General features: G+C 41.4%; 1 protein-coding gene across 1 annotated transcript in view; it reads left to right on the forward strand.

Annotated features, from left to right (window-relative positions):
- LOC144270458 (pinopsin-like) overlaps positions 1-25,139 on the forward strand; it is a 152,712-nt gene that overhangs the window by 9,942 nt on the left and 117,631 nt on the right. The window contains exon 2 of the mRNA XM_077826935.1: positions 5,769-6,097. Coding sequence (XP_077683061.1) covers positions 5,769-6,097 — 329 coding nt within the window. The remainder of the gene's footprint in view (positions 1-5,768; positions 6,098-25,139) is intronic.

Genomic DNA, 25,139 nt, shown 5'->3' on the forward strand with positions numbered 1-25,139 from the left:
CCAGCTCCTGGAATCCTGATGATTACTTCACATAAAATAATACCGAAATTATCATGTATCATGTAATGGTTCTGTAGAAAAGCTTGAAAACATGGTTTGAGTGCTCCCTAAAGACTCAGAAACCAGAAAGCAAATAAAAAACCTAAAATGTATTATTATTAAAAAAATAAAACCCTCATAATTTTTAAGGAAATTCTGTGATTTTTGGAGGGGAGGGGCTTGATTCTGGTTGGCAACTCTGTAAATACTACAACACTTGAGGAACCCAGCTTCTTCCACTCAGGCCTATTGCCATGTCCCTGGGTGTAGGGACAGCTTAACATATCCTTCAGAAGTCCAAAAGGCCCTTCCACCCCCTGAAAATGCTGCATTGGGGAGTTGGAGAGCTCCTCAAAAGAGGGGAAAGCCCATGCAAACCCAAATACTCAATATTACAGGTACTGCCAATGCTGAGTAAGTCCTTCCTTACTGTTCTGGAAGCACAGCTTTTTCTTCCTCATCCTATAAGAGCTGTGTGACGATGAAGATAATCATGTCTTCACCTTGGTTAATGATCTGAAAAAGCTTTGAGGTGACCTGCAAGTAATGGCTGAGCTGATGAGTCATAGCAGACAATCACCTGTGAAACCATGAAAAATAGTTATTACAGCCAGCAAGACATGATTACGTGTAAAATATCTTTGGGAAAAGTTTGAAAGAGGTATGGAGAGCATACAGCCTGTGAAAATTCTGCAGAGATTTTTCTATTTTCATCAGTCATTATTTGTATTCCATCATTCCATCCAAAATATGACCATGGAAAAGAGTTCTCCAGAGAGAGCAAAGAAGTGACCAGAAGGGGAAAGAGACAGGGAATGAATTTCCTGTCCAGCAAAAACAATGTAGTAGAAAAACACAAATCAGGACAATTTAGACTGTTCAGTAAATACCAGTGACACTCCTAAAGTTTGGAAGTTTGTGTAGGTCTCAAAGTTTCTATACATATCCAGAGTATATAGGAATAATGTTAATGTTTTAAGCCCTAAGCGTATTAGAAGGGCCAAAAACTTAATTTGAAATAAAGAAACCTCAAGCTTATTGGCAAAAGAAAAACAAACAAAATCTATTTCTGAAAGACTGGAATTGGTAGTGTAAATGGTGAGATTAAGGTATTTTTTAATCCATGTTTTCTGATGCCAATCTTGCGTATCTTGTCCTGTAAAACTAGATTGGATTTGAGAACAGACATGGTGGGTAGCCAAAGTCTTCAGTGAAAAGAGCAGCAAGTGGTAGCCATATGCTTTTCTTGGAATAACAGTTTAGCGAAATATTTTCTTTTGGGCCTGATTTCCAAATGGTGCCAACCTGGGCTCCACTTGTAGGTGTACCCTTGTGCATACGTGCACATTTTCTGGGCACGCAGATGATGGGATTTATGGGCCAAGGTCTCCAAAGCACTCAGTGTTGGCCTAACTCTACTCCCATTGAAGACAACATGCAACCACAAACTACATTGTCCTTTCAGTGCTACCAAATCACATTACAGATAGTTTTCAACAAGATGTCCATTATTATCTTGTGTTTCTTTCAGCATTACTGCTTTCCAGGTATCTCCCTCCTTCCATCTGTGTTTGTGTCCTCCCACATGTAGAACCTTGCATTTTTCCAAGTTCAATCTCATTCTGCTGTTTTCTGCATTTGTCTAACCCCTCTAGGTTCCTTTGAATTAAAATTACTTCACTGATGATTTCCAGAGTCATAATGTAGTCTCACCCTGTTCACTCACCTGTCTGTGCTGCAAAAGATGTATTAAGAGATAAGATACTATTTCTCTGTTCTGTATGCTGAGATTGATACTAGAGAGGCTGTTTGCTGCTTCTCTTATAGCATATACCAAGGAAGTCCAAGTGTCCACTCTGAGTGGGGTAGGGCTGTGAGCAAAGTCCTATGTCACATTTTGAGAGTACTCAGACAGAGATAGTTCTCTCCTTGTACATCTATCAGAGAGTTCAAGCAAGCAAAGCTCTAAACAGCTTTCAGCGACGTCCTGGGCAGAGTATGTGTTACAGCTGCCAGGAGTATACCAAGGCTTTGGGAAATCCATATATATACTGGAATATATTTTATCTGCTTGTATCTTTTTTCTTCGAAGTCCATGTTTATTTTCTTGTTATTTAAGGGTCACATCATGTTTTTGTAAGATCTCCTTTATCCATGTTGGGGATATTGAAGTTATATATGTATTTATAAACTCTGTGTTGACCAAGAGCTTTAAGGTAAATTTGGACTGAGAAGCTGCAAAGATTACCCCCACCACAGGGGGAACTGTGCTGAGTATTACTACTTATTGTAGTTTTGGACCTATGCATCAACCATGTTGCAGTTACTTTCCAAACATCTGGACATCTTTGAACACTGGAATATTTTTATCCATGTGCAGGCTAAGTGACAGCTGTGCTTCTATGGAGTAAGAGAGTACTCAGCTAGCATGTTCGGCAATAATGACCCCAGATACCACAGCTTGTAATAGTGTTAATTCAGCATTGGGAGAAACAAATCTAGAATGCTATATTTTTTACAATAAAGCACGAGGATTCCACCTATTGGAGGCAGGGAGGGTTTTAACATTGATTAGCTGGTTCTCTGCAGACAGTCCCAGAAAGTATGGACTTCTTGAGAAGTTATCTGGGGAATGATATCCCAGCTAGAAAGAGACTGAGTATGCAGGTAGTACTGTGCTCGTACATATCTGAGGTATTGTAGATAGTGGACTTAAATCATCACTGCTTGACATCTCGTGCAAAGTGGGGGGAATGGGGGAACGCTACCAACACAAAATTCTCCGCTCTGTTAAGTAGGTGGTAGTATCTGATGCTTACTTTTCCCAGGTGTAAATGACTATAGAAGGTGTAAGGCAGGGGAGCCTCAGGCCTGGAGAGAATTTCCAAACACACACATTTCTGTGTTTTCCTTTTTCATCTCAGAAGTTGGTGGAGTTGATGTTAGACACTTTCAAGCTGAGAGTGAGAGACTCAGTATGACGCATGTTATGCATCTCTTTAGGAGGTTTATGGATCAACAGAGTTAGCCTCTGTGCTTCATGGCTGCTTAAAAATGCCTACAAAAGTGTAAACTGAAGCATGGCATAAAACAGCTGAATAAAAACCAGTTGATCTTTTATACAAAGCAGAGGCTAGAAGACAAAATTTTCAGACTGGTATTTTACAAAATGAGAGGATAATTTTCTATTGCTGTTTGTGTGATCACAGTCATGCCGTTCGTTTTATTTCCACTAAAAGATATATTTAAATCAAAGCCACATCTGCTCCATCTGCTTGCTTAATCTGATATCAAGGCATAGATATATAAAAATGTCCTAGTGCTTATTTCAATCAGAGCAGAGCTTTAAAGTGCATTAGCTTCAATCAACCATCTATTTCATGTTGTCTTTTGTTGACAGTCTAGGCTCTGATTGTGCAGCTATTCTACATGCAGAGCACCCACTGAAATCAAAAGGCATTGCAAAGTAGAAAAAGGTGGAGGTACTTATATGGGCCTTTCCCGTAAAATAGAATCTAAGAGATAAAGGGAAAAATGTTAATGATTTGGGATCTTAAACATTGTTTTTAAAGGCCTTATCCAAAGTCCATTGAAGTCAATAGAAAAAGATCTCTTCACCTCAATGGGTTTTAGATCAGGCCCTAACAGAATGGGTCACAGACCTGGCAAAGTCGCCCTAGTGGCAGATCGCTAGCCATCTGCATCTGGGCAGAGTCCAGTCACTGCTTCTGTCTGTGAGGCTCCTAAGGCACTTTCCCGAGGTCAGACCTCTTGATCTGGAACCCTTTGCGGGAAGAGGGACCCCACAGTTTAACTGTCTTAAGCCCCAAATCCAGTGCTGAGACCTCCAAAGCTTCTGATTTACACTCTTTCAGAGACCCACTGTGATCACTCTGATTTAGAGTTGAACCCCTCAGGGACCACATACCATTTTAAAGCAAGAAAAACAGGCTTTTTTACAGGAACTTCTTAAACACACACTCTTTGATGTTTAGACTGCACAGTAGAGTCATCTATGCAGAATGACCAACTCCCCAGTGCAATTCCCCCTCAGAGCCCTCAGCACTCCTGAGAATATTTTTAATTTGGTCAATGTCCTTGGAGGGAGCCCCTCTGGCTCTACTCCTCCAGTGGGGATTCCTCTGGTGAGGGAACAGCCGCTCTTGGCTGAAGAACATCACATTTAAAAGCAATCTCTGCCACCTTTTCTGTTTCTCTTCTTCTTTTGGGAATTTTCCATGCTCCGACTCCCATTGGCTGCTATGCAAATGTCCTGAAGATCAGACACATAGTAGGGGAGTGGGGTTAGCATTTCAAATGTGGGTGCCCAGACAACACCCCATCATTAATCTATTTTCTTTTGCTCACTTTGAGCAAATGTCCTTGTCTCCAGCAATGCCAGATAAATAGAGGACTTAATTTTCAAGTGCCATCCATCTGACACTCTCCATAACCACTAAGCTCTCTTTGAAAAGGAGAGAGACAGCTTCACGGGGTGTGTATATATTGAAACGTTACACTCACTAACATGACCAATCTGTCTGTTCTTCAGCTGTCAGTGGTATGACATTTTAGAGGCTTCCCCCCTCTTAAGAGTGATTTATTAACTAGTTCAGAACTTCACCCATGAAGGAGAGATGTAGGATGCATCCTTTTTTCACTTCTGTTACCTCTGAAATGCCATCAAAAACAAAGGCAGACAATTCAAGGATTAAAAACTGTCTCTCTTCAAGGCTTTGTTCATATACTTTTGGGGATCATTATATGCTTCTGGGTTTTTTGAAGAGGCTGATCTTATTAATACCTTGGGACTATAAACTTTTATGTAGGTTTCAGAGTAACAGCCGTGTTAGTCTGTATTCGCAAAAAGAAAAGGAGTACTTGTGGCACCTTAGAGACTAACCAATTTATTTGAGCATGAGCTTTCGTGAGCTACAGCTCACTTCATCACCGCAGTTTCCACGGTATGCATCTGATGAAGTGAGCTGTAGCTCACGAAAGCTCATGCTCAAATAAATTGGTTAACTTTTATGTAGACAGCCTGCAATGATGTGAATACAATTGGTTTTGCCCCTTTGAGGTCCATGAGTGCAAATCCTAGTACCTGCATACACATCATGATGTGTCTTGAGTAATATTTTAGGATTTACTCTGTAGGTAAAAAACTACACTTGAAAGTGCAGGCTTTATTATGTGCAGGCACAAATCATGGCCAAGAGCTGAAATTTCAGACTTAGGGATCTGATCTTGCTTCCACTGCAGTTAATGACAAAATCTGTCTGTCTACATTTTTATGTCACCCATCATAATGGCTTCTGAGTTCTTATTGTCTTACACAGGACCAGGATTTAAATCCTAGTGACTGTACAAAAATTGAAACGTAGAAGTTTTATAGCCTTGATTCTTACACAGACAGAAAATTTTAGAATCCCTGCTCACTAAAAAAAAAAAGTATATGTTTATATTAGTCAGGTACTTGTCTGAACATCTCAGACTATGTGGATCTGGATCCAAACTCCACTGCTGGCTCCTAATTACAATTGGCCAGATTAAATCAGAATACTCCCAGTTCTTGGAGAATGTTGATCCAGAAAACATTGGGGTTCAACCTCATCTTTAATTTAGTCCATGATTTCTGATTTAATACCTTTTGTGACAATATATACCAGCAAAAATTAAATGGTCATTCAGATGTTTTTGGTAATAAAAATACATATATTTTATTACAGGTACAGTTTCACTTATATCTTTGGCTGTGCTCTCTTATGAACGCTATTGTACAATGATGGGAACTACAGAAGCAGATGCCACAAACTATAGGAAAATATGGATGGGAATCTTCTTGTCATGGATGTACTCTTTATTCTGGACCTTACCACCCCTTTTTGGATGGAGTAGTTATGGACCGGAAGGACCAGGGACAACATGTTCAATAAACTGGCATTCAAGGGATGCTAACAATATATCGTACATCGTATGTCTCTTCATCTTTTGCCTTGTAATTCCTTTTTTCATTATTGTTTACTCTTATGGGAAGCTGCTATGTGCTATAAAGCAGGTAAGTACATTTTTAAATATCCTTTTAATGTAAACATGAGCAGAAGCCAACATACATTGTCTAAAATTCATAGCTAATGTTCCTTGGTAGGTATTACAGCGGTAGGCATCACAAACTTATGAAGGACACTGAACTGGACACCAAGTCCATTTTAACTTGATTTCTTTTTGACAGTGACGTAAGTGCTTTGCTGCATCAGGGCCTAAGCACATGGTTAAATGTCACCGCTTGACTAGTACCATGGAAGTAGTTTCTTTGCAGCTGAGGAAGAGCAGGGAGGCAGCAGAATTAGCTCCCTCAGAAGCAACTACGTTTTACAAATAGAAATGGTATGTACAACACACTGAGATCAGAGGTAGAGTCAGATGTTTTTCAACAAAATGTGCTCTGTGCTGATGCTTAATGTTTTTCCTCTGTAATTGTGTCTGGGCTGAACGCATCCAGTAAATGCACTGTGGAGCTATCGGGTTTTTCAATTTAAAGTTTGTGTTTACATATATATTTACAATAGTAAATAAGTAATATGTATACATATTTTGAATACACGGAAAATATGGACACTGTGGATGCTGCTGCATCACAATTTACCCAATCTCCACCAAGGGATAAATTTTGCACTTGGATATGCATGGAAGACTGCTGCTTAGTAGTGTTCTTTGAATACTAGTCCTGTCCAAAAATGGGACCTTGCTAAACATTCCCTCTTCCTCATCTCCCTCTAACCTCTGTGCATAGCCACCACCATTGCCTTTCACACAATTTTGTCTTTCTTAGAAGGTGAGTCCTCAAGTCAACCTACAATTCACTGAGTTGCACCTCCTCCATTGTATCTCTGGAGACTAGCTTAGAATCATCAGTGAATGTTGGGTGTTTATGGATCTTCTAAAGAACATCAGTCTCTCTAAATCTGCTCTTTTTGACTGATAATAACTATGTGAGAGCACACATTATGTGGTGTCTTTGCTCCTCGGGCCAAACAGATTGAAAACATTTCCTGCTCCATTCATTGTTCCCTATCAAGTACACCATCAAGTTAGTCTGAAAAATGAGAAAGTGATTTAAAAAGAATAACACAGACTTACTTATTAAAAGACCTTTCACTTTTTCAAACTAATCTTTCTTCTTTTAGGTGGATTAGTGGAAGCCATGAGGATAGAAATTAGATTTTAAACCAGGGAATAAATCCAGCTTCTTGTCAGCAATTCCTTTTCTTTACGCTGTCTTGGAAAGGTGGTATGATATATTCCTCTCTTTACCATTCTCAGTGCACAGTCCTCTTGGTAAATTATTAACCTGGTTCTTTTTCTTTTTCTGCTGTCTATAAATGTAGCAGATGACCTGGACTTGATGCTGTTTTCAGAGCAGTGTTCTTTTGATGGACATTGTGGAGATAGTGGACAAATAGGGCAATAACTCACCTCAACAGAGGTTTGGTTGATAAACCAGAAAAGCCTACATAATATGAGAGGTTAGGAACAAAAGAAATGTCCTGAGAGATTTGTGTTATGCCCAGACTCAGGCTCAAAGAAAAGAAAATTCCCTATTGGTAGAAAAGGGGAGATTAAAATGAGATTAATTTTACATGGCATATACAAAAACATAAGAAAATGGTGGAAGGCCAGGGTGTTGTCGAGGCAGCAGTAGCTTCGCTGTTTACATTGCTAGAAAAGAACATACACCCTGTGGAACATTAAAAGCACACATTTCCCAGAGGTAATAATTATATTTCAGAGTACATGAGTTACTTATTTTCCTGATTTAAGGCAGATCCATTGCCAAGTATTTTACAGACTAAAATTTCAGATCAGTCAATTCCCTAAGCAGCCAAGTGCAGTTCAGTGCATGCCATTTCTTGATTATAAGAATAAATCACTATTTCCCCTTCAGGGTCTATCTCCTTCATCCCATGAAGTGGGAGCAGGTGTGGGAGGAGGCAGAAGCTTATCCTCTCCTTAGTAACCCCCCATATACAACCCCTAAAAGCAGGTAGGCAGAGAGGTTGGGACATCCAGACCAGCTGGGGTACAAGGGGAAGAATTGGGAGATCTAGAGGAGGGGAGTGAATGGGACTGGGCAGCCTGAGGAGGATGGAGAATTCTTGGGGTGAACAAACCTCGGGGGAGGGACAGATTAGGGCATCTGTCCAGCTGCTGCCTTTGTGCTCTTTCTGTCTCTTACAGTGTAGCCTTCATTCTCTGTGCCCCATCCAATCTCTGCAGAGTGCCCTAGCCATAAGGATATTGGCTATTCTGTGGTGGGTCATGGGCTCCTGCTGGGGATGTTCCACTTGTAATTAAATATTCATGCGGTCAGAGACACACAATTGACTGTAGGTCAGTGGTCAGGGCACTGACCTGGGACGCAGGAGACCCAGCTTCAAGTCCCTTCTCCCAACCAGGTAGAGCACAGTCTTGAGCCGAGATCTACCACATCCCTGTTAAGTGCCCTACTTGCTAGGGCCTCTCTCTCTCTCTCTCTCTCTCTCTCTCTCTCTCTCAGTTCTATTGTAGACCCAAGAAACTTTCCTGACAAAAAGTGTCCCTTTCCTGCAAAAAATTGTTGTTTCAGCAAATTGGCATTTTCCAACAAAAAGCTATGCAACAGCTCTAGTTAATGTATTCTTGCATGCTACCTTCCTCTTCCCACAGCAGGACTCCTGCTTCCCCACTTCCCTTTCGCCATGTAAGGACTCCATCAACCTCCTCAGCCCTTTCTAAGCTCCAGAACATGGCAATGCCCCCAGTGAATGTTACCAGAGGTACATGCTAGAAGCTCAAGGGGTTCAGGTGAGTACGGAGGTACCTTCCTTCTGGCTGCTGTAAACCCTCCTTCATCCCTACACTGACAGTCTAAGAAAATATCCAGCCTCCATAATGACACACAGATTAACTAGAATCCTGGGGATTCAAATTACAGGTGGGCATGAACTCAAAATTCAGATCCAGAACTGAATTGCCCCCCAAAAAAACCTTTGAGCTTGGAACTTTTTCAGGGTTTTAGTTCAGGCCTGTCCAGCTAAATCATTGTGTAGAGCCTTGATGCTTATATGAAGTACTGCCAGCTAGGTAAATGTATTCACAATGATACCTTTTCCTGACCAATTCCATAACTAAAGTTTCTTTGACACCTTCACTAAGGAATCTTCTACCTTTTGTTGCAATATATATATAAAACCTAAGTAGCTTAGAGGCATTAAAATAACACCCTGTGAACCTGTGAAAATCCCATTAACTGGATTGTTCTTGTCCTTTGTATTTTTCCCTTCTTTATAAAATTATATAGGTCAGTCTGAAGGACTGCACTCAGCAAAGTACTGGAAAAATCTGTGTACATACCTGTGTATATACAGTTGCTATGTTGTACATTACTGTGGCTATAAAAAGCAAACTTGTTTTTTATTTCAGTTGTTGGCAAAATTTGGCATTTCCACGTTGTTTAACTAAAGTTATTTAAGAATCTTACTTGGTTATTTTATTGGCCTTTTATTCTGTATGACCAGGGCACCTTTCATACTTCGTGCTAGTTTAGCTTTCAGGTGTTTAGATGTGATTTCTGGAAAAGCGCTTAGTATCCAAAAAGGTTTGAATTGTACAACAGGATCCAACTTCAAATCAACTTGAGATGTTAGCAAGTCAGCTTTAAACCATAGAAATGAGAAACCTCTGCTTTAATTTAATTGCAAACGGGATCCTGATTCCTGTTGACTTTAAATAAACAAAACGTTACTGTAATAAGAATGATAAAAACTGCAGTAAGACTACTGTATTTTTAAAAGTAACAGGAAACGGGGTTGCTCTCAAGTAACCTCCCTAAGGGGGCAGTGAAAACATTTGCCGAGCAGGTGGAATCTTTAGCGAAAGGTCAAACAAAATAGTACAAGACACATTGGGAATACTTTAAAGTAAAGTGATGGTTTAAGACAAAGGGTTGCTTAGTGGAGAAAGGCAGATCACGTGGTTTTCACTGCACTGGAACTGGATCAGTGGCTTGTTAAGAAAAGATCTACTGCAATGCAAAGTGGAAAAGGAATGACCCTACATCCTTTCTATAAGCTCTCAAGTATATCTTGCTGATGGAAATATATCTGTGGGTTTGCCTGTATGTGGGGCAGGAGGGAAGGCGTTGGTGTTTTGAGGAGCAGGGGTAGAAGAGAGCGAAGAATGCTCATTTTGTGAGTATTATTTTTTCCCCAACTACTATGGCTTAACCCCTAAAAATCTTTAACTTTAAAGTTCTCTATTAACTTGAAACAGTTTCACTTCACCTGGCAGTTATATTTTGGACAAGCCTCCCCTCACCGAGGTAGTTAATATGGTATGTACAGATAGATTATCTCATTTAATTTGTGGTTTAAATCTTTGGTGCAGTGAGGAGTAGGATGGAGAGGACGGTTAGTACAGGCAGTGCCATATGCTGCTGCCGTGTTTTCATGTACTGGCTTATTTGAGTGATGATTAAAAAGGTGGATGGATGTTACCCAGAGAACCCTGAAACAGCCTTTGTCTGACACAGAGCGAGACAAGATGCTATCCCTGGGGTTGCGAGAGGGTAAAAGGCGCTGTGCTCTTTCCTTTGAGAAAAATACTTAGTGATATGTGAAGACAAAGATTTGAAGGGAGAAAAGGTTGCTTGTGATGAAGAGGTACAGTAGAACCTCAGAGTTATGAACATCAGCGTCACAAACTGACGAGTCAGCCATACACCTCATTTGGAAATGAAAATATGCAATCAGGCAGCAGCAGAGACAAAAAAAGAAAAAGCAAATACAGTACAGAACTGTGTTACATGTAAACTATTTAAAAAATAAAGGGAAAGCAGCATTTTTCTTCTTCATTGTAAAGTTTCAAAGTTGTATTAAGTCAATATTCAGTTGTAAACGTTTGAAAGAACAGCCATAACATTTTGTTCAGAGTTACGAATATTTCAGTTATAAACAACCTCCATTCCTGAGGTGTTTGTAACTCTGAAGTTCTACTGTAAAGTTAAAATTAGGGCTGTCAAGAGATTAAAAAATTTAATCGTGATTAATCGTGCAATGAAAATCATTAATTGGAATTAATAATGCAATTAAAAATTAATCACAATTAATCGCACTGTTATATAATAGAATACCATTTATTTTAATATTTTTGGATTTTTCTACATTTTCAAATATATTGATTTCAATTACAATAATACAAAGTGCACAGTGCTCAATTTATATTTATTGTTGATTACAAATATTTGCACTGTAAAAAACAAAAGAAATAATATATTTCAATTTACCTCATCCAAGTACTGTAGCGCAATCTCTTTATCATGAAAGTTGAAATTACACATGTAGAATTATGTACAAAAAAATAAGTGCATTCAAAAATAAAATAATGTAAAACTTTAGAGCTTACAAGTCCACTCATCCTACTTCAGCCAATCACTCAGACAAACAAGTTTGGTTACGTTTACAGGAGATAATTCTGCCTGCTTCTTGTTTACAACATCACCTGAAAGTGAGAACAGGCGTTCGCATGGCACTGTTGTAACAGGTGTAGCAAGATATTTACGTGCCAGATGCGCTAAAGATTCATATGTCCCTTCATGCTTCAACCACCATTCTAGAGGACATGCGTCCATGCTGATGACAGATTCTGCTCGATAACGATCCAAAGCAGAGTGGACCAATGCATGCTCATTTTCATCATCTGAGTCAGATGCCACCAGCAGAAGGGTGATTTTCTTTTTTGGTGGTTTGGGTTCTGTAGCTTCTGTATCTGAGTGTTTCTCTTTTAAGACTTCTGAAAGCATGTTCCACACCTTGTCCCTCTTAGATTTTGGAAGGCACTTCAGATTCTTAAACCTGGGGTTGAGTGCTGTAGCTATTTTTAGAAATCTCACATTGGTACCTTCTTTGCATTTTGTCAAATCTGCAGTGACAGTGTTTGTAAATCAAACAACATGTGCTGGGTCATCATCTGAGACTGCTGTAACATTAAATATATGGCAGAATGTGGGTAAATAGAGCAGGAGACATACAATTCTCCCCCTGAGGAGTTCAGTCACAAATTTAATTAATGCACTATTTTTTTAATGAACATCATAAGCATGGAAGCATGTCCTCTGGAATGGTGGCCAAAGCATGAAGGGGCATATGACTGTTTAGCATATCTGGCACACAAATACCTTGCAATGCCAGCTACAAAAGTGCCATGCGAACACCTGTTCTCACTTTCAGGTGACATTGTAAATGAGAAGCAGGCAGCATTATCCCTACAAATGTAAACAAATTTGTTTGTCTTAGCAATTGGCTGAACAAGAAATGGGACTGAGTGGACTTGTAGGCTCTAAAGTTTTACATTGTTTTGGTTTTGAGTGCAGTTATGTAAAAAAAAAATCTACATTTGTAAGTTACACTTTCACAATAGAGATTGCACTACAGTACTTGTATGAGGTGAACTGAAAAATATTTTCTTTTGTTTATCATTTTTACAGTGCAAATATTTGTAATAAAAACTAATATAAAGTGAGCACTGTACACTTTGTATCTTGTATTGTAATAGAAATCAATATATTTGAAAATGTAGAAAAACATCCAAAAATATTTAATAAATTTCAATTATTATTCTATTGTTTAACACTGTGATTAATCGTAATTAATTTTTTTAATCAATTTTTTTTAGCTAATCGCGTGAGTTAACTGTGATTAATTGACAACCCTGGTTAAAAATCAATCAATATCCTACTCTTTGGGTGCTGGATCCTGGAAGATACTTGCTGTGGGAGCCAACCATAACTATTGGATAAAAGAGAGAAGTTGGGTTGGGAAAGAAAAGCAAAAGATCTAACAGACCAAAAATGTCACAGGTGAGCAGCTGCACACACAGTTTATGGAGCAGATCCCTTATCGCAATCCTGGCTAGCTTGTTGGTTCCTGACATACAGGCTGGCCATTACTATTTTAATTAAACAGTTTCCCCCCAGCCACAACCCACCTTTTCAAAGTACATTGATAGGTTTTTCATTTCATACTCCACTGCCCTCCCCAAAAAACAGGAAATTAAATCATTGATACTCTTGTGCGAGTGGCAGCTGTCCTTTGATTAACCTTCAAGCAGTTCAAACATTCACAAAACAAACCTAAGACATTTCACTGCCCAGCACACTCTGCCGTGTTCTTTACTGAAGTCCCACAGCCATACATTCAGAGCCTGAAGTGCACTGGCAGATGCTAGTAATGGGCACTGCAGTTTTGTTTTCCCTCCATAAGTGTGCAGTTAGTTTGGAGGAGGAGACCAGTTACTTTCATGGAGAGGCACCATTTTGATTGTCATCCAGTGCTGAGAACTCCTTAAGCCATTCTCACACCCACAGATTCACTTCTGTGTGCCCTACTATTGGTAGGCATTTGGCCAGATACAGAAGAGCTCTGTATGTTCTCAGAACACAACTCGCTAACAAAAGGTGTCAGAAACAGCCCCTCTCTCACACACTCCACAAGCTCCCTGCTCAACCAGGATTGAAAGTGTTTGGCTGCTAGTTTAAACACCCAAGGCCAGATGCTCAGCTGGTGTAAGGTGGCATAGCTCCATTAATTTCCTGAATTAGTTATTGCAAGTGGTTTATTTAGATATTATCAAGTATTCACAGCACGCATATCCTGGCAGCAACTTATGAAGCCTTCACCACCACCACTCATCGCGATGGGAAATTAACTGTTAAAGCCACCTGAGTTCAACTTCAATGTGAAAATTGTGGCGTTTCTCAGTACAGGAAATGGTGATCTGAGATGCAGCCTTTTTTTTTTTAACAGTTAATGGAGGTGGGGCAAAATGATTTTCAACACTCATTGGTCTGTGTTTGTACAGTGGCTCACACAATGGGGTTCCTGGTCCACCCCAACTGCTACTGCAATAGAAATAATGAGAGGCCAGATCGTTTATCCCACCTCCATTTATGGCCCAGAGGGCTAGACACCTCACTCTACCAGATGTCTGCATTAGTCACTGGTTGTACACAAGGGGCTAGATCCACAGTTGGTGTAAATCAGCATTGCTCCATTGACTTTGGTATTTAAAAAAGATCTGCAACCTATTAATCAATGAATTATTACTATATAACCCAGATCCCGAGCAAAGGAGGCCCAATACTGAGTATTTTTTGTCAGTGACAAAAATCTGAATTACTTCAGAGGAAAAACCCGGATAAAGCACACAAATAGCAATACAGCGAAGCTAGCACATTAGTGGCATTTGTACATTATCTCCTGAGCACATGCTATCCTATATGGTTGCTAGAACGTTAATTGTTGTTGAGTTGAATGTTGCCAGTTGTGAACTAGCGTGAAAGCTTGTGAATCTTCTTCAGAAATGAGATACAGCAATACATGTATCCCACTGCCACGCTCATTGAAAGGAAAGCCCTCACTCTGTGTGCAACATACAAAACTAGAGACTTTATTAAGTATGTAGGCTCTGTGGGGTGTGGCTGGGGAAGTCAGATGGAGAACGGTCTTCTTCCCTGACACGTCAGTCCGCAGAAGCTGTAAATGTTGTGGCAATTCGGTAATAAGCCCCTAGGAAGCGCTTTCTCACTCATGACTGACCCATTTAGCCTATGTTTCTAGCAGCACTGAGAGTTTCCAGAGGAGGCAATATTCTTAGCTAGAGGGAAACTTATTGCTGTACAGGGTCTGTGACTGGAGTGTGAAAAGGAGAACAGAAAAAGGAACAGAAAAGAGGAACAGAAAATGATCCCAGAGGACCCTACAAAGAGAATTCTCTAGCAGACTGTATTTGCAATAGCTTCCTAGCCACCTCAGAGCATGTCACATGCACTATTAACAATTTGTTACTAACTGCTGATCTCTCGCAAAGTGATACAAGTCTGCATTGGAACAATAAATTAAACATATTGAAAGCACAAAGCCACTTCCCTCAGGCATCTCAGTATTGTGTCCCTTATCTGAGACCAACTGTGTTGTTAAGATTGCTTTTAGGCAATGAGGCAACTAAAAGGACATTATCCAAATGTGACACATACTCTAAGATTATTTTTTAAGGGATGAAGGAAGGGTAGCACCGGTGGAATCCAGGGACAAGAGAGTGAGATATATTTTATTGATGATGTAGATGTTGGATTTTATAATGAGGGTTCATCATGGATTTATTTGGAGTTATAAACTGCTTAAACTAAATAACTTGTTTGTTACCACAGCTTACCGTAATCTCAGTGACAGTAAATACCAACAAGCCTATAATTTGGGAGTAGAAGCAACTTCTACAGAAGAGATGTTTTTGCAACAGCACTGAAAGGTTTATTTTTTGTGCAAAATTCTCAAAAATGGACCAAAAATGTTTATACCATCACCCAGATGCCAGTTCTTCAGACATTCAACTAGACTCACTAGGACCTTGCTGAAAGTGGGAATCATTATACAGTGGCAGTGTAACACAGAAACTTTAATAATGAGAGAGTGGGAAAATTCATTTCAAAACTCACAGATCAGTTTGTAGGTATGTTTTTAATTGTCATTCTTTGCACAGAGGGAAGAAGTATGAAATCTGAAATTTGTTTCTTCTCCATCTATGGAGTTTACCAATTTGCCATTTGCTGTTACTCATATTCATGCAAATCCAACACTGAGAAGACAAATATAAATGCCCAAATATAAACACATAAAATAAGGTTAACACTTGCAGAAAGTCATTTTATGTATATCCCGGGTACTTTTGCCTTATCGTCCCTGCTTCTGAAGACCACCCCCACCTTCTCCATCCTATAGCCCAGCTCTGCCACTTCCTTCTATAGTACCAACACCTGCCCCATCCTCTTGTCCAGTTCCTTCACTCCATAGTGTCTCTTGGTATTTGGATCCAGCATTTAAGGAATATTCATGGCCACTCCTCAGTATGGGTGGGATACAAAACAGTGTAGCTCAGATCCATGGCACAAAGAGCATTACAGGACAATAGAGGTAATAAACCTGTGAATATGCATTCGAGGCCAAATTTGGAAAAGTTGGTGCAGGAAGTTATGCCAGCTAAGCCTCCTGCACCAGGTGGAGAGATTTACCCCGGTGGAAAGCAGGTAGTGTTGCTACGGCTGCAGTCCTTACAATGGGTATCTTTGATTCCTGTCACAGGCACACCACCACTGGAAGCAGGCGAGGGGAAGCACTGACTCCCCTTAAGTGGCTGCCCTGACCATGCCCCCTTTCCAGACAGTCCCCACTGTTTGGTACCCACTCATTTCTCTATTTGTTCCACCAGCCCAGAACAACAGAATCTGCAGGCTCTTTGTGCTGAAACTTCGTCTGCCAGCAGACTGTCTGCCAATAGATCTCTGCCAGGGTTTATGCTGACACACACTGATCTTAGACCTGGGTGAAGCCGGGGGCCCTCTGGCTTTGGTTATTGTTGGCATATTTATTATAAAATCATTAAAGAATTAATAAACATTACACTTAAGTCCTAAGTTCACAAGCAACTTAGATGAGGTGAAGGGGGAAAGGCTTTTATATGGGTTGGGTGTCAGGAGTGAAAGCACCAGGTTGGTATGGGAAATGTGTGATGGGAAAAAGGAGGGGATCAACAGATTGGGGAGTTCAGTTCGAATGCAGCTTTATTCACTAGTCAGAGCAGCTTGGAAGAGGAGGGCTAGAATCAGGAACGAGCAAATACAGAGGTGAAAAGCAGGTCTTTCTGCTGGGCCTCAGACCCAGATGTGATAAAAACCTTAATTGTCACAAAATACAGCTCCACTCGTGAGGACCAAGTCTGTGGTCTCAGTTAGGGCCAACACTTTTTGAAGGCAAATCATACTACTCTTGGATTCATTGAGAAACATTGTCACCCCCCTTCCCAAACATACACACTTACCCTCCTTGGCAGCAAGGAGGAGGTTACAGGGACATAAACCTGGTATCTCTGTCATGGTCCATATATTTTTCACTTTCACACCTCCTGTTACCACTAAGGATCATTCCTGCCTAATGAGTTGGCAAGTGGAAGAGATACAGCTGGCATCCGATCTGCTTATACTCTGTGCTCTTTCCCTTTCAGAGGGAAAGCTTTGGGGAACATGCTGGGGGCGTAGTCTGGTTATTACCTTACGTTTAATTTGTCCAGTTTTCTTTTTAACTTCACCCCATACTGTGCTTCTTTTTATTTTCTGGGATTATATTTTTTCTTCTGATCCCTCCCGGCCCATCACATTTTTGCTATCTTCAAATTACCAAAAAACATGAAAAAAGTTAACTTTAACTTTATGATGGGTGTAGAAGGGAAATGGTGCGGCAGTAGCCTTGCTCTGTTGGAGTCAATGGTGGGGAATCTGACCTTACATTTTCATTTTCATTCATTCTTGTCTCCAGCAGCATGTCTCTCCCCCTCAACTCTTCCCTGTTGTGACAATCAGCCGTGCTTAGATTTCAGTCACAGAGGACCAGATGCTGGATTTGATTTTGGACTTTTAGATTCCCTGTCTGCACACTGATTCACAGCTCTCAGACAAGTAATGAAACTCACAACATCATGCCAAGTGGGAAAGCCAAATTATGCTCTTCTCCTCCATGTAGGCCAGTTCTCTTATGCCTCAACTCACTGGTGCCCGCCGCCTTGGCTGCAGGGGGACCTGACCAGCAGCTGAACTTTGACAGTTATGCAGGAGCATCAGGCTTTTAGAAGATACACTCATTACCCCACCTGCATGGGGGCAGAATGGGGGATGGGCTCATGACTCTACCGCTGCACAAATCCTTAAATCACCTGTTAATTGTGTTGCAAGAATACTCCCTCAGTGAGGCTAGAGTAACATCCTGTATGAAGGTGGGTGGGTTGCTTCCCCCTACGCTAGCAGAAATTTGACTGTCACCTAATAAGCTAGAAAAGCTGCATATGTGGGTTTTCCACTGAGATTTTTCCTGTGCACATGTGTATTCTCCATTCTGTCTCCTGCTCACATGACAAGTAAACTGCACAACATATAACAAACATTCAATCACAACACATCAGACGAATTCTCTTAATGCTTATAATTAATTATGAAGTTTAGATCATCTGCAAATAAAGACAGTTCCCCACCACCACAGGGAGTTTACAACAGATGCACAAAACGCCTTCTGGGAAGTGCGTAGTGCTCTCAATCCCTATCGCTCAGCATCGATCCTTAAACGACAGACACAGAAAAGACAAGTTAAACAGTCTCCAAGAGCTCAGTGCAACTTAAAAGGTTACTTCTTTATCATCAGTCATCGTCCTAAATGTAATGTTGGGATGGAGGAGGCATTTAATGGATGTGGTTTAGGGATTGTGGACCTTTTGTCTAGCCAGATCTCCTACAAGGCAGCTAGATAGATGTTGAAGTGAGTCTTGAGGAAGGATCTGGCCAAGAAAAAAGGAGTTGTGGGGGAGGGGGTGGAAGGCTGATGCACTGGGATTAGGCACAGAAGAAGACATGTCTATGATATGAATTTATATTTGACAAAATTGAGATCTGGCAATATGATAAACTAGTGTAGAGTTGCAGCATCCACTTTCCTCTGGTGGATTGAGGGGTATGGTCCCTGTCTGACGTTCTCTGTCCATTTTGGAAAATCTAGGACCAACAGCACTGCTAGACTTATCTATTTCTGGTGCTCCATTATATAAAAAGGATTTGGGGCCCAACAAGTACGGAGGCAACTCACCCTCTCTGAGCTCTGCTGTGCCCATACAATGTGCATCACAGCCCCACCTGGGCTCAAGCCTTGCTGTTAGTCCTCCCCATTCACACATGTTCAATTCTGATTTTAAAAGAAATCCTTAGAACAAAGTCAGTCAAGTTAAAAAGAATGATGTATTTGCTCTCAGGCAAATGCACATTAGTGAAACAGTTCAATAACTGCCAAAGCTGCACGCTCATGGAGATTTACCCAAGTGCAGTGGGGACTGCTGATTTCCCAGTCAATCCCACCAATATTCCCTCACACCCCTATTTCCACCCTCATATTGGAGGTTGTTATTATCATTGGAGATGAATGAATAATATAGTTTGATCTCTGAACCTGCACATCTGAAAAAAAAATCTATTTCAGTTCAAACTGAAACTTTTATTTAAAAAAAAAAAATCAGACCAAAACATCTGAGAAAATTTGTTTTCAATAGACCTAAACATTTTGTGTTAATTTAATTTTTTTCCCATTTTTTCAATTAATTTCAAGATGATCAAAACATTTAGGTTGATTCAAAACCAAATATTTTAATTTTAATTTTTCATTTAGATTCAGCCATTTTCTAGCAATTTTCTCCCTGTGTGTGTGTGTGGCTTTATTATTTTTAAATTGGCCAAATGTGAATATGAAATTAAAAGTCAAAATGGTCAGTAAAAAACATTTACAATTTTTTCATGTTTTACTTTATTTTCTCAGATGAAACTATTAGTGAAATTTGATCTCAATTCACAAATCATTTCAAAGTACTAAAAAAAATGCATTTTTCGATGAAATATCTATTTGGTGAAAAAATTTCACCCCGATCTTTCTTGAGCCTGGTCCTCTGCTCGGCCTTTCTAATCTGATCTGGTATACACAAACTCATACAGAACACACTCCACATAGTCTCACTGTCTTGTACCCAATAGTCTGTGTTGGGCATGCTGCACAGCTCCACCATGTTCAAGGGACATTTTGCCCTTTTTGGAGTGACGTGCACACCCATGGCATACAAAGGGAGACAGCTGTCCTTTGCATGGGGTGTGTAGGTGAGTTCCTTTCTGTTGACTTTGAAGCTTGTTTGACACAATGGTATGTTGTTGCTAGTTACACCAATCACAATCTCTCCTGCTTCTCTTCCAGTGGCTTCATTGCTGTTACGCACTCTATTGGTAATATGCTTTTATATGTTCTTGCTTGCTACTCATGCAGCACCAAAGAAAGAAAAACACTAAATAAGTGAGAGCTCGGTCAGTATCCAATTTGTCTCTGGTATATTACAGGTCTGAACCAGCTGTCTAATGTAAGATATAAGCTCAGTCGGGTAGGAAATAAGCCTTCCTTATTTGATGAATAAACTAAACATGATGAATTTATCATGTTTCAAAATAAGCTTTCTGACATTCACTGATGCTAAGCAAACACCATCACATTATATTTGCAATGTGTTTTTGAAAATTCTACCCTAAGCGTCTACTTTATTTGTGATTTTTCCATACTAATAAAATACACTACAGATTTAAGGACAGATCTTCAGCTGGTGTAGCCAGTGCAGCTGTGCCAATTTACACCATTATGAATTACATTTATTACAGCAGTGTTTAGAGGCCCCAGATGACATCTGGGACTCTGAGACATCCAGCTGAACAAGCAGTGAGAGACAGTCCTTGCCCTGAAAACAAGCAATCTAATCTGATTCCCAGCACAATGCCCTATCCATGGTACAATTCTGGCTCTCACCAGCTGAGGATCTAGTCCCCATTATTTAAGGCTGTGACTAGACTTCAGAAGAGTAGTCTTGTTTTTGTCTTTAAGAAGCAGAGGTTGAAATCCTACCTTTCTGGCTATGCTACCTGTCCAGCACCATGCAGAAGAGCATCCCTTACAGGAATATCAGATTTTACACCTGATGCTGTGCAGAGCAAGACAATGCAATAACAAAGTCATGCTCCTGTATGGAAAATATATTGAAAGTATTTCCATTCAGAAGGGTCAGTCAGATTCTCGCTGTCTAAAACATACATTTGAAAATACCTCGTCTGCACCAATTTGTCAGCACTAGAGAAATCAAAGCAAGATGCAGTGGAGCAACCTGAAAAATCAAATGGTGCTAAATCACCAAGACTGTGGACCCCAAAAGTCCAGAAGGAAATAACATTTAGAATAGTTCAGCTTCATAAGATCTGCAAAGATCTACGTAAGGAAAATCTTTAAAAATCAGCTACTATTCCAGATGACTGGATGGCAGCCAGTATTATATCTATCTTTTCAAAAGGAGATACTGGCAAGTAGAATAGGCAGCCTTACACCTGGGACCGGAGGGGGAGGGACAGGGACAGTACAGTGGCACTGGAACATTTTTAGTAGTGGGGGTGCTGAAAGCCAGCCCCCTTACCCCTCTCCGTGCCCCTGCCCCCAGCTGAGGCTCGGGCCAGGGCTTTGTCTCCAGCAGGGGGGGACCTGGACAGGGGTAAGGGGGCAGAGGCCACAGCTGGGGGCACACATGGGGGCAGGAGTGGAGACATGGGGACTCCACGTGTGGGAACATGAGCAGAGCCCTGGCCATGGGGCTGGGTGCGGGGCCTGGGAAGTGGAGCCCTGGGAGTGGGGGCCTGGGCACATGACCCCAGGAGGCCTGAGAGCGGGGGGTGGGGATGGGAAGGGGGCCCCGGGCACGGGGCCAGTGTCCAGGGAGTGAGGCTTGTGGCTGAGAGGTGTGGGTGCGGGGAGCTCTAGGTGCGGGGCCGGGAGTGTGGCCCTGGGTGTGGACACAGGGCCAGTGGCTGGGACCCGAGCCCCAGGGGAGAGGTTGGGGTGCGGAGTGTGGGCGGAGGGCCGGGAGCGGGGTATAGGCACCCCAAGTTTTATGTGTGGAGCCAGTGGCTGGGGAGCAGGGAGTGGGGCCAGCCCCTGGGACCTGAGTCGGGGAGTGGAGCCCCAGGCGCAGGGCCAGAGGCCCGCATAAAACCTGGGGGGTGCTGCAGCTTCCCCTGCACTGAGACTTCCTGCACCTATGGGACAGTATGAGAAAAAAGAAGAGAACTGTGTGGTGGGAGGGAAAGGCAGTACAGAGAAGGTGAAAGAGAAAGGAGAGGTGAGCATGGAAATGGAGAAACATGTTTTCAGAAGCTTTTTGAAAAGATAAATCCATCCTATTAGTATTCTTTGAAAGATTTAATGAAAAACCAGGAAAAGAAAATCAGTGAATATGTTTTAATTAGCTGTTCACAAGTCCCTCATAGAGGGAATCAGAAATCTTAGTAACTATGAGTCGAGTAATAAAGTTCTGTCATAGATTAAAAAAGACGTGTCTGAAAACTTACACCATGAAAGTCATTCGGCCAGATCCTCAGTGGAGGTAAGTCATCTTAGCTCCACTGAAGTCAATGGAGCCACACCGATTTACACCCAGCTACCTAGCAGATTTCAGTTGTACAGAAAAGAGCCTAATTTTGTAATTAAACTGCAGAAATCACTGTTACATGGAATAATATTAGGACATTAAACAGTTTAATAAGACTAGCCATACATTATTCAGAAGACATTAGCTAGGATGCACTTGTGAGGTTATTAGTCCTTAATATACCTTAGTATATAAGCATAACACCATCTGCAACCAGTAAGAAATGTTTCTTCTCTACAGCTGTATACTGTATTTCTTCTCTACAGCTGTAAATTGTTAGTTTTAGACTTTCCCCTGAGACATCCAGCATTAGCCATTACTAGAGGCAGGAAACTGTTCAGGAAGGACCTTTCATCTATTCTGTAATGGCAGGTCCTATTATCTTCAGAAGAACACATTCCCTTTCCAAACAAATTGCACTCTCCAAAACAAATAAATCTACATACATTATGATCGTTCAAAATTGAATTAAAAAACCAGCCACTATTAAATTACTATAAATGTATTGTGGGCCTAACAGATTACAACTGACCGGTAATTCCATAGTCATTTGTTCCAGTATGTTGCTTTAAAGTAATTTAAAATACAATTTCCTTTTTTAACTTGCCATTGCAATATTGCTAAGTGACATTCAAAAGAGTGCATCCACCATGCTGTGTGTCTGACAGAATCTTTTATACTTGAGAGGACAGTCACTTTTTAAATGCATGTTCTTAAATGACTCACATTCTGTGAGAGCTAAGATATACAGCCCCTTTTATTCCATTATGGACCAAATCCTGCCTGATTTACACTCTGTCCAATCCCATTCAAGTCAGTAGGGCTGTGTAGGACATAAGTGGGGGTAGGATTTGATTAATTGGGTCTCATCGGTAAAGGTGGTGGTATAGTAGAGTGGGTGCCTACAGTTCCTATACTGTTTGTTTCTGGTATGTATCTGATCCGGTAAATTCTCTTATTAGGTCAACTTCAACTAATGGGCTTGTGTGACACCGGAAATGGTAAGACCCCCAGGAATGGGGGAGCAAAGGTATAAACAGTCTACAATCTGACATCACTAGCGGGCCTGAAGCTGGACTTCCCAGCACCAGAACTGGGCAGGGCTCTCCTTGGATGGGGAGGTTTCCACAGCAGGCCAGCTGTAAGAGAGGATGATTCAAAGCCAGTCCCCAGCAGCCTCTGCTGGCAAGGCCTCTAGGAGCCCTGGCTAGAGATGATTGCTGACCTCATCTGGCAAATAATCTGTCCACTGCAGCTGCTCCCAAGGAAGCCAAAGGGAGTAAATTGTATCCCCAGAAGCCGCACTATTGAATCTGGCCCAGGATGTTGGACTAGAAAATCTTCCAATGTTTATTCTTGCAAAAGCCATCCTCTGCTTAGTAATTTATAATTGCCAGAAGCTGGGAATGGGCAAAAGGAGATGGGTCACTTGGTGATTACCTGTTCTGTTCATTCCCTCTGAAGCACCTGACACTGGCCACTGTTGGAAGACAGGATACTGGGCTAGATGGAACGTTGGTCTGACCCAGCATGGCCTTTCTTATGTTCTTACAATGAACTCGATTATGACACAATCCTCACTGTGAGACCATTATGCTTCATGATTTCAATTATAAATGGAGATACTGCTTAGACAAATGAGGAAGCTGAAGTGAGGAAGGACAGGCTAAAATTTCAGTCTAAATTCAAAGGAAAAGCCTCACAGCTGTAATTCACCACTCAGTTACATGAGTGGGGGCCCATTTGGACTTTTTTTTGCCCCTGTCAACTGCCACCTCAGCAACATAATTCATCTGACTTATTTTTTTTTCCTTTGTGGACCATCTGACTTTGCAGGTAGAGTGGCGTAAGCACTGAAGGAAAAGAACGCCCAGAACAGCTGATTATGGGTACCACTTCAACCTGACTCCCATAACATGACTGAAGCCATAGAAAAATCCTGAAAACAACCCATGAGAATTACCGTATTACTCACTCAGTCATTTATTGATGTATCTGTTTGCTCCCACCTAACAAGTTTGGATATTCTACAAACAGGCAAAAATAATTAAGCAGCACCCCTGTATTAGCAGACTGTCCACTTGAGTGTGCTAGTTTATCCTATAGTCACCGGTTTCCTTTGTTTATATTTTAGTAACACTTAGAACTTTTACACATCAATGGTTATTTAGCATGTTCACTAGTGTCTTCCATGTGAGGATTTCAAGGCATTTAAACAGTCTTCTGAATTAACTCTCACGGCATCCTTGTGAGGCTGATAAATATTTTTCTCCATCCTCAAATCCCTGCAAAAATGTTGCTTCGTGCTGACTTAGCACGTTGCCCAGCACAGAATCAGCTTCCAGCAGCGTCGACCGCATAAGGTAGCTTGTTTCCACTGAATCATTAATCAACACATTCCTTGTAGCCCGTTCAGAGAATTTGAAGGGGGGGGGGACTAAAAAGAGGAGATTGGCTTATAGTGATGGAGTTTAACATCACATTGACCTAGTGACGTGCAGACTGCATGACACACATTTCGCAGCCCCACCTGCTCAGGGCACAGATGGAATCTCCCCCCGTTAGGCTGAGCTGTGGGCAGAAGCTGCAGTTTCAGCCTCTGGTGGCTATAGGCCGCTGTGGTGCCTGCTGAATAGGCAGCTGGGTGCCTCCTCCCTTACTGGATCCCAGCTAGAAAGGAGCAGCGCAAGGGGTGGTGACTGCAGCACAAGGGGAGGGGTCAAGTATTGGGGCTGGGCTCCCTCACCTCCCCCAGACCTTCTGCAATATGTCCCCCCATTCTTACCACCACTGACCAGCCACTTCCCCCTAGCACCCAGCCATCCACCCCCACTGCCCTGAACAACCCCCAGCCACCCACTCACTTCCGAATGCCCAGCCATCTGTGCCCTCTTGCCCCCTCTGTGCGCCCAGTCATCCACCCCCATTCCCCCCCAGTACCAACCCCAGGATCCAGCCACCTCTGCACCCTCTTAGCA

Source organism: Eretmochelys imbricata, chromosome 9 (genome assembly GCF_965152235.1).
Source record: "Eretmochelys imbricata isolate rEreImb1 chromosome 9, rEreImb1.hap1, whole genome shotgun sequence".
NCBI lineage: Eukaryota > Metazoa > Chordata > Testudines > Cheloniidae > Eretmochelys > Eretmochelys imbricata.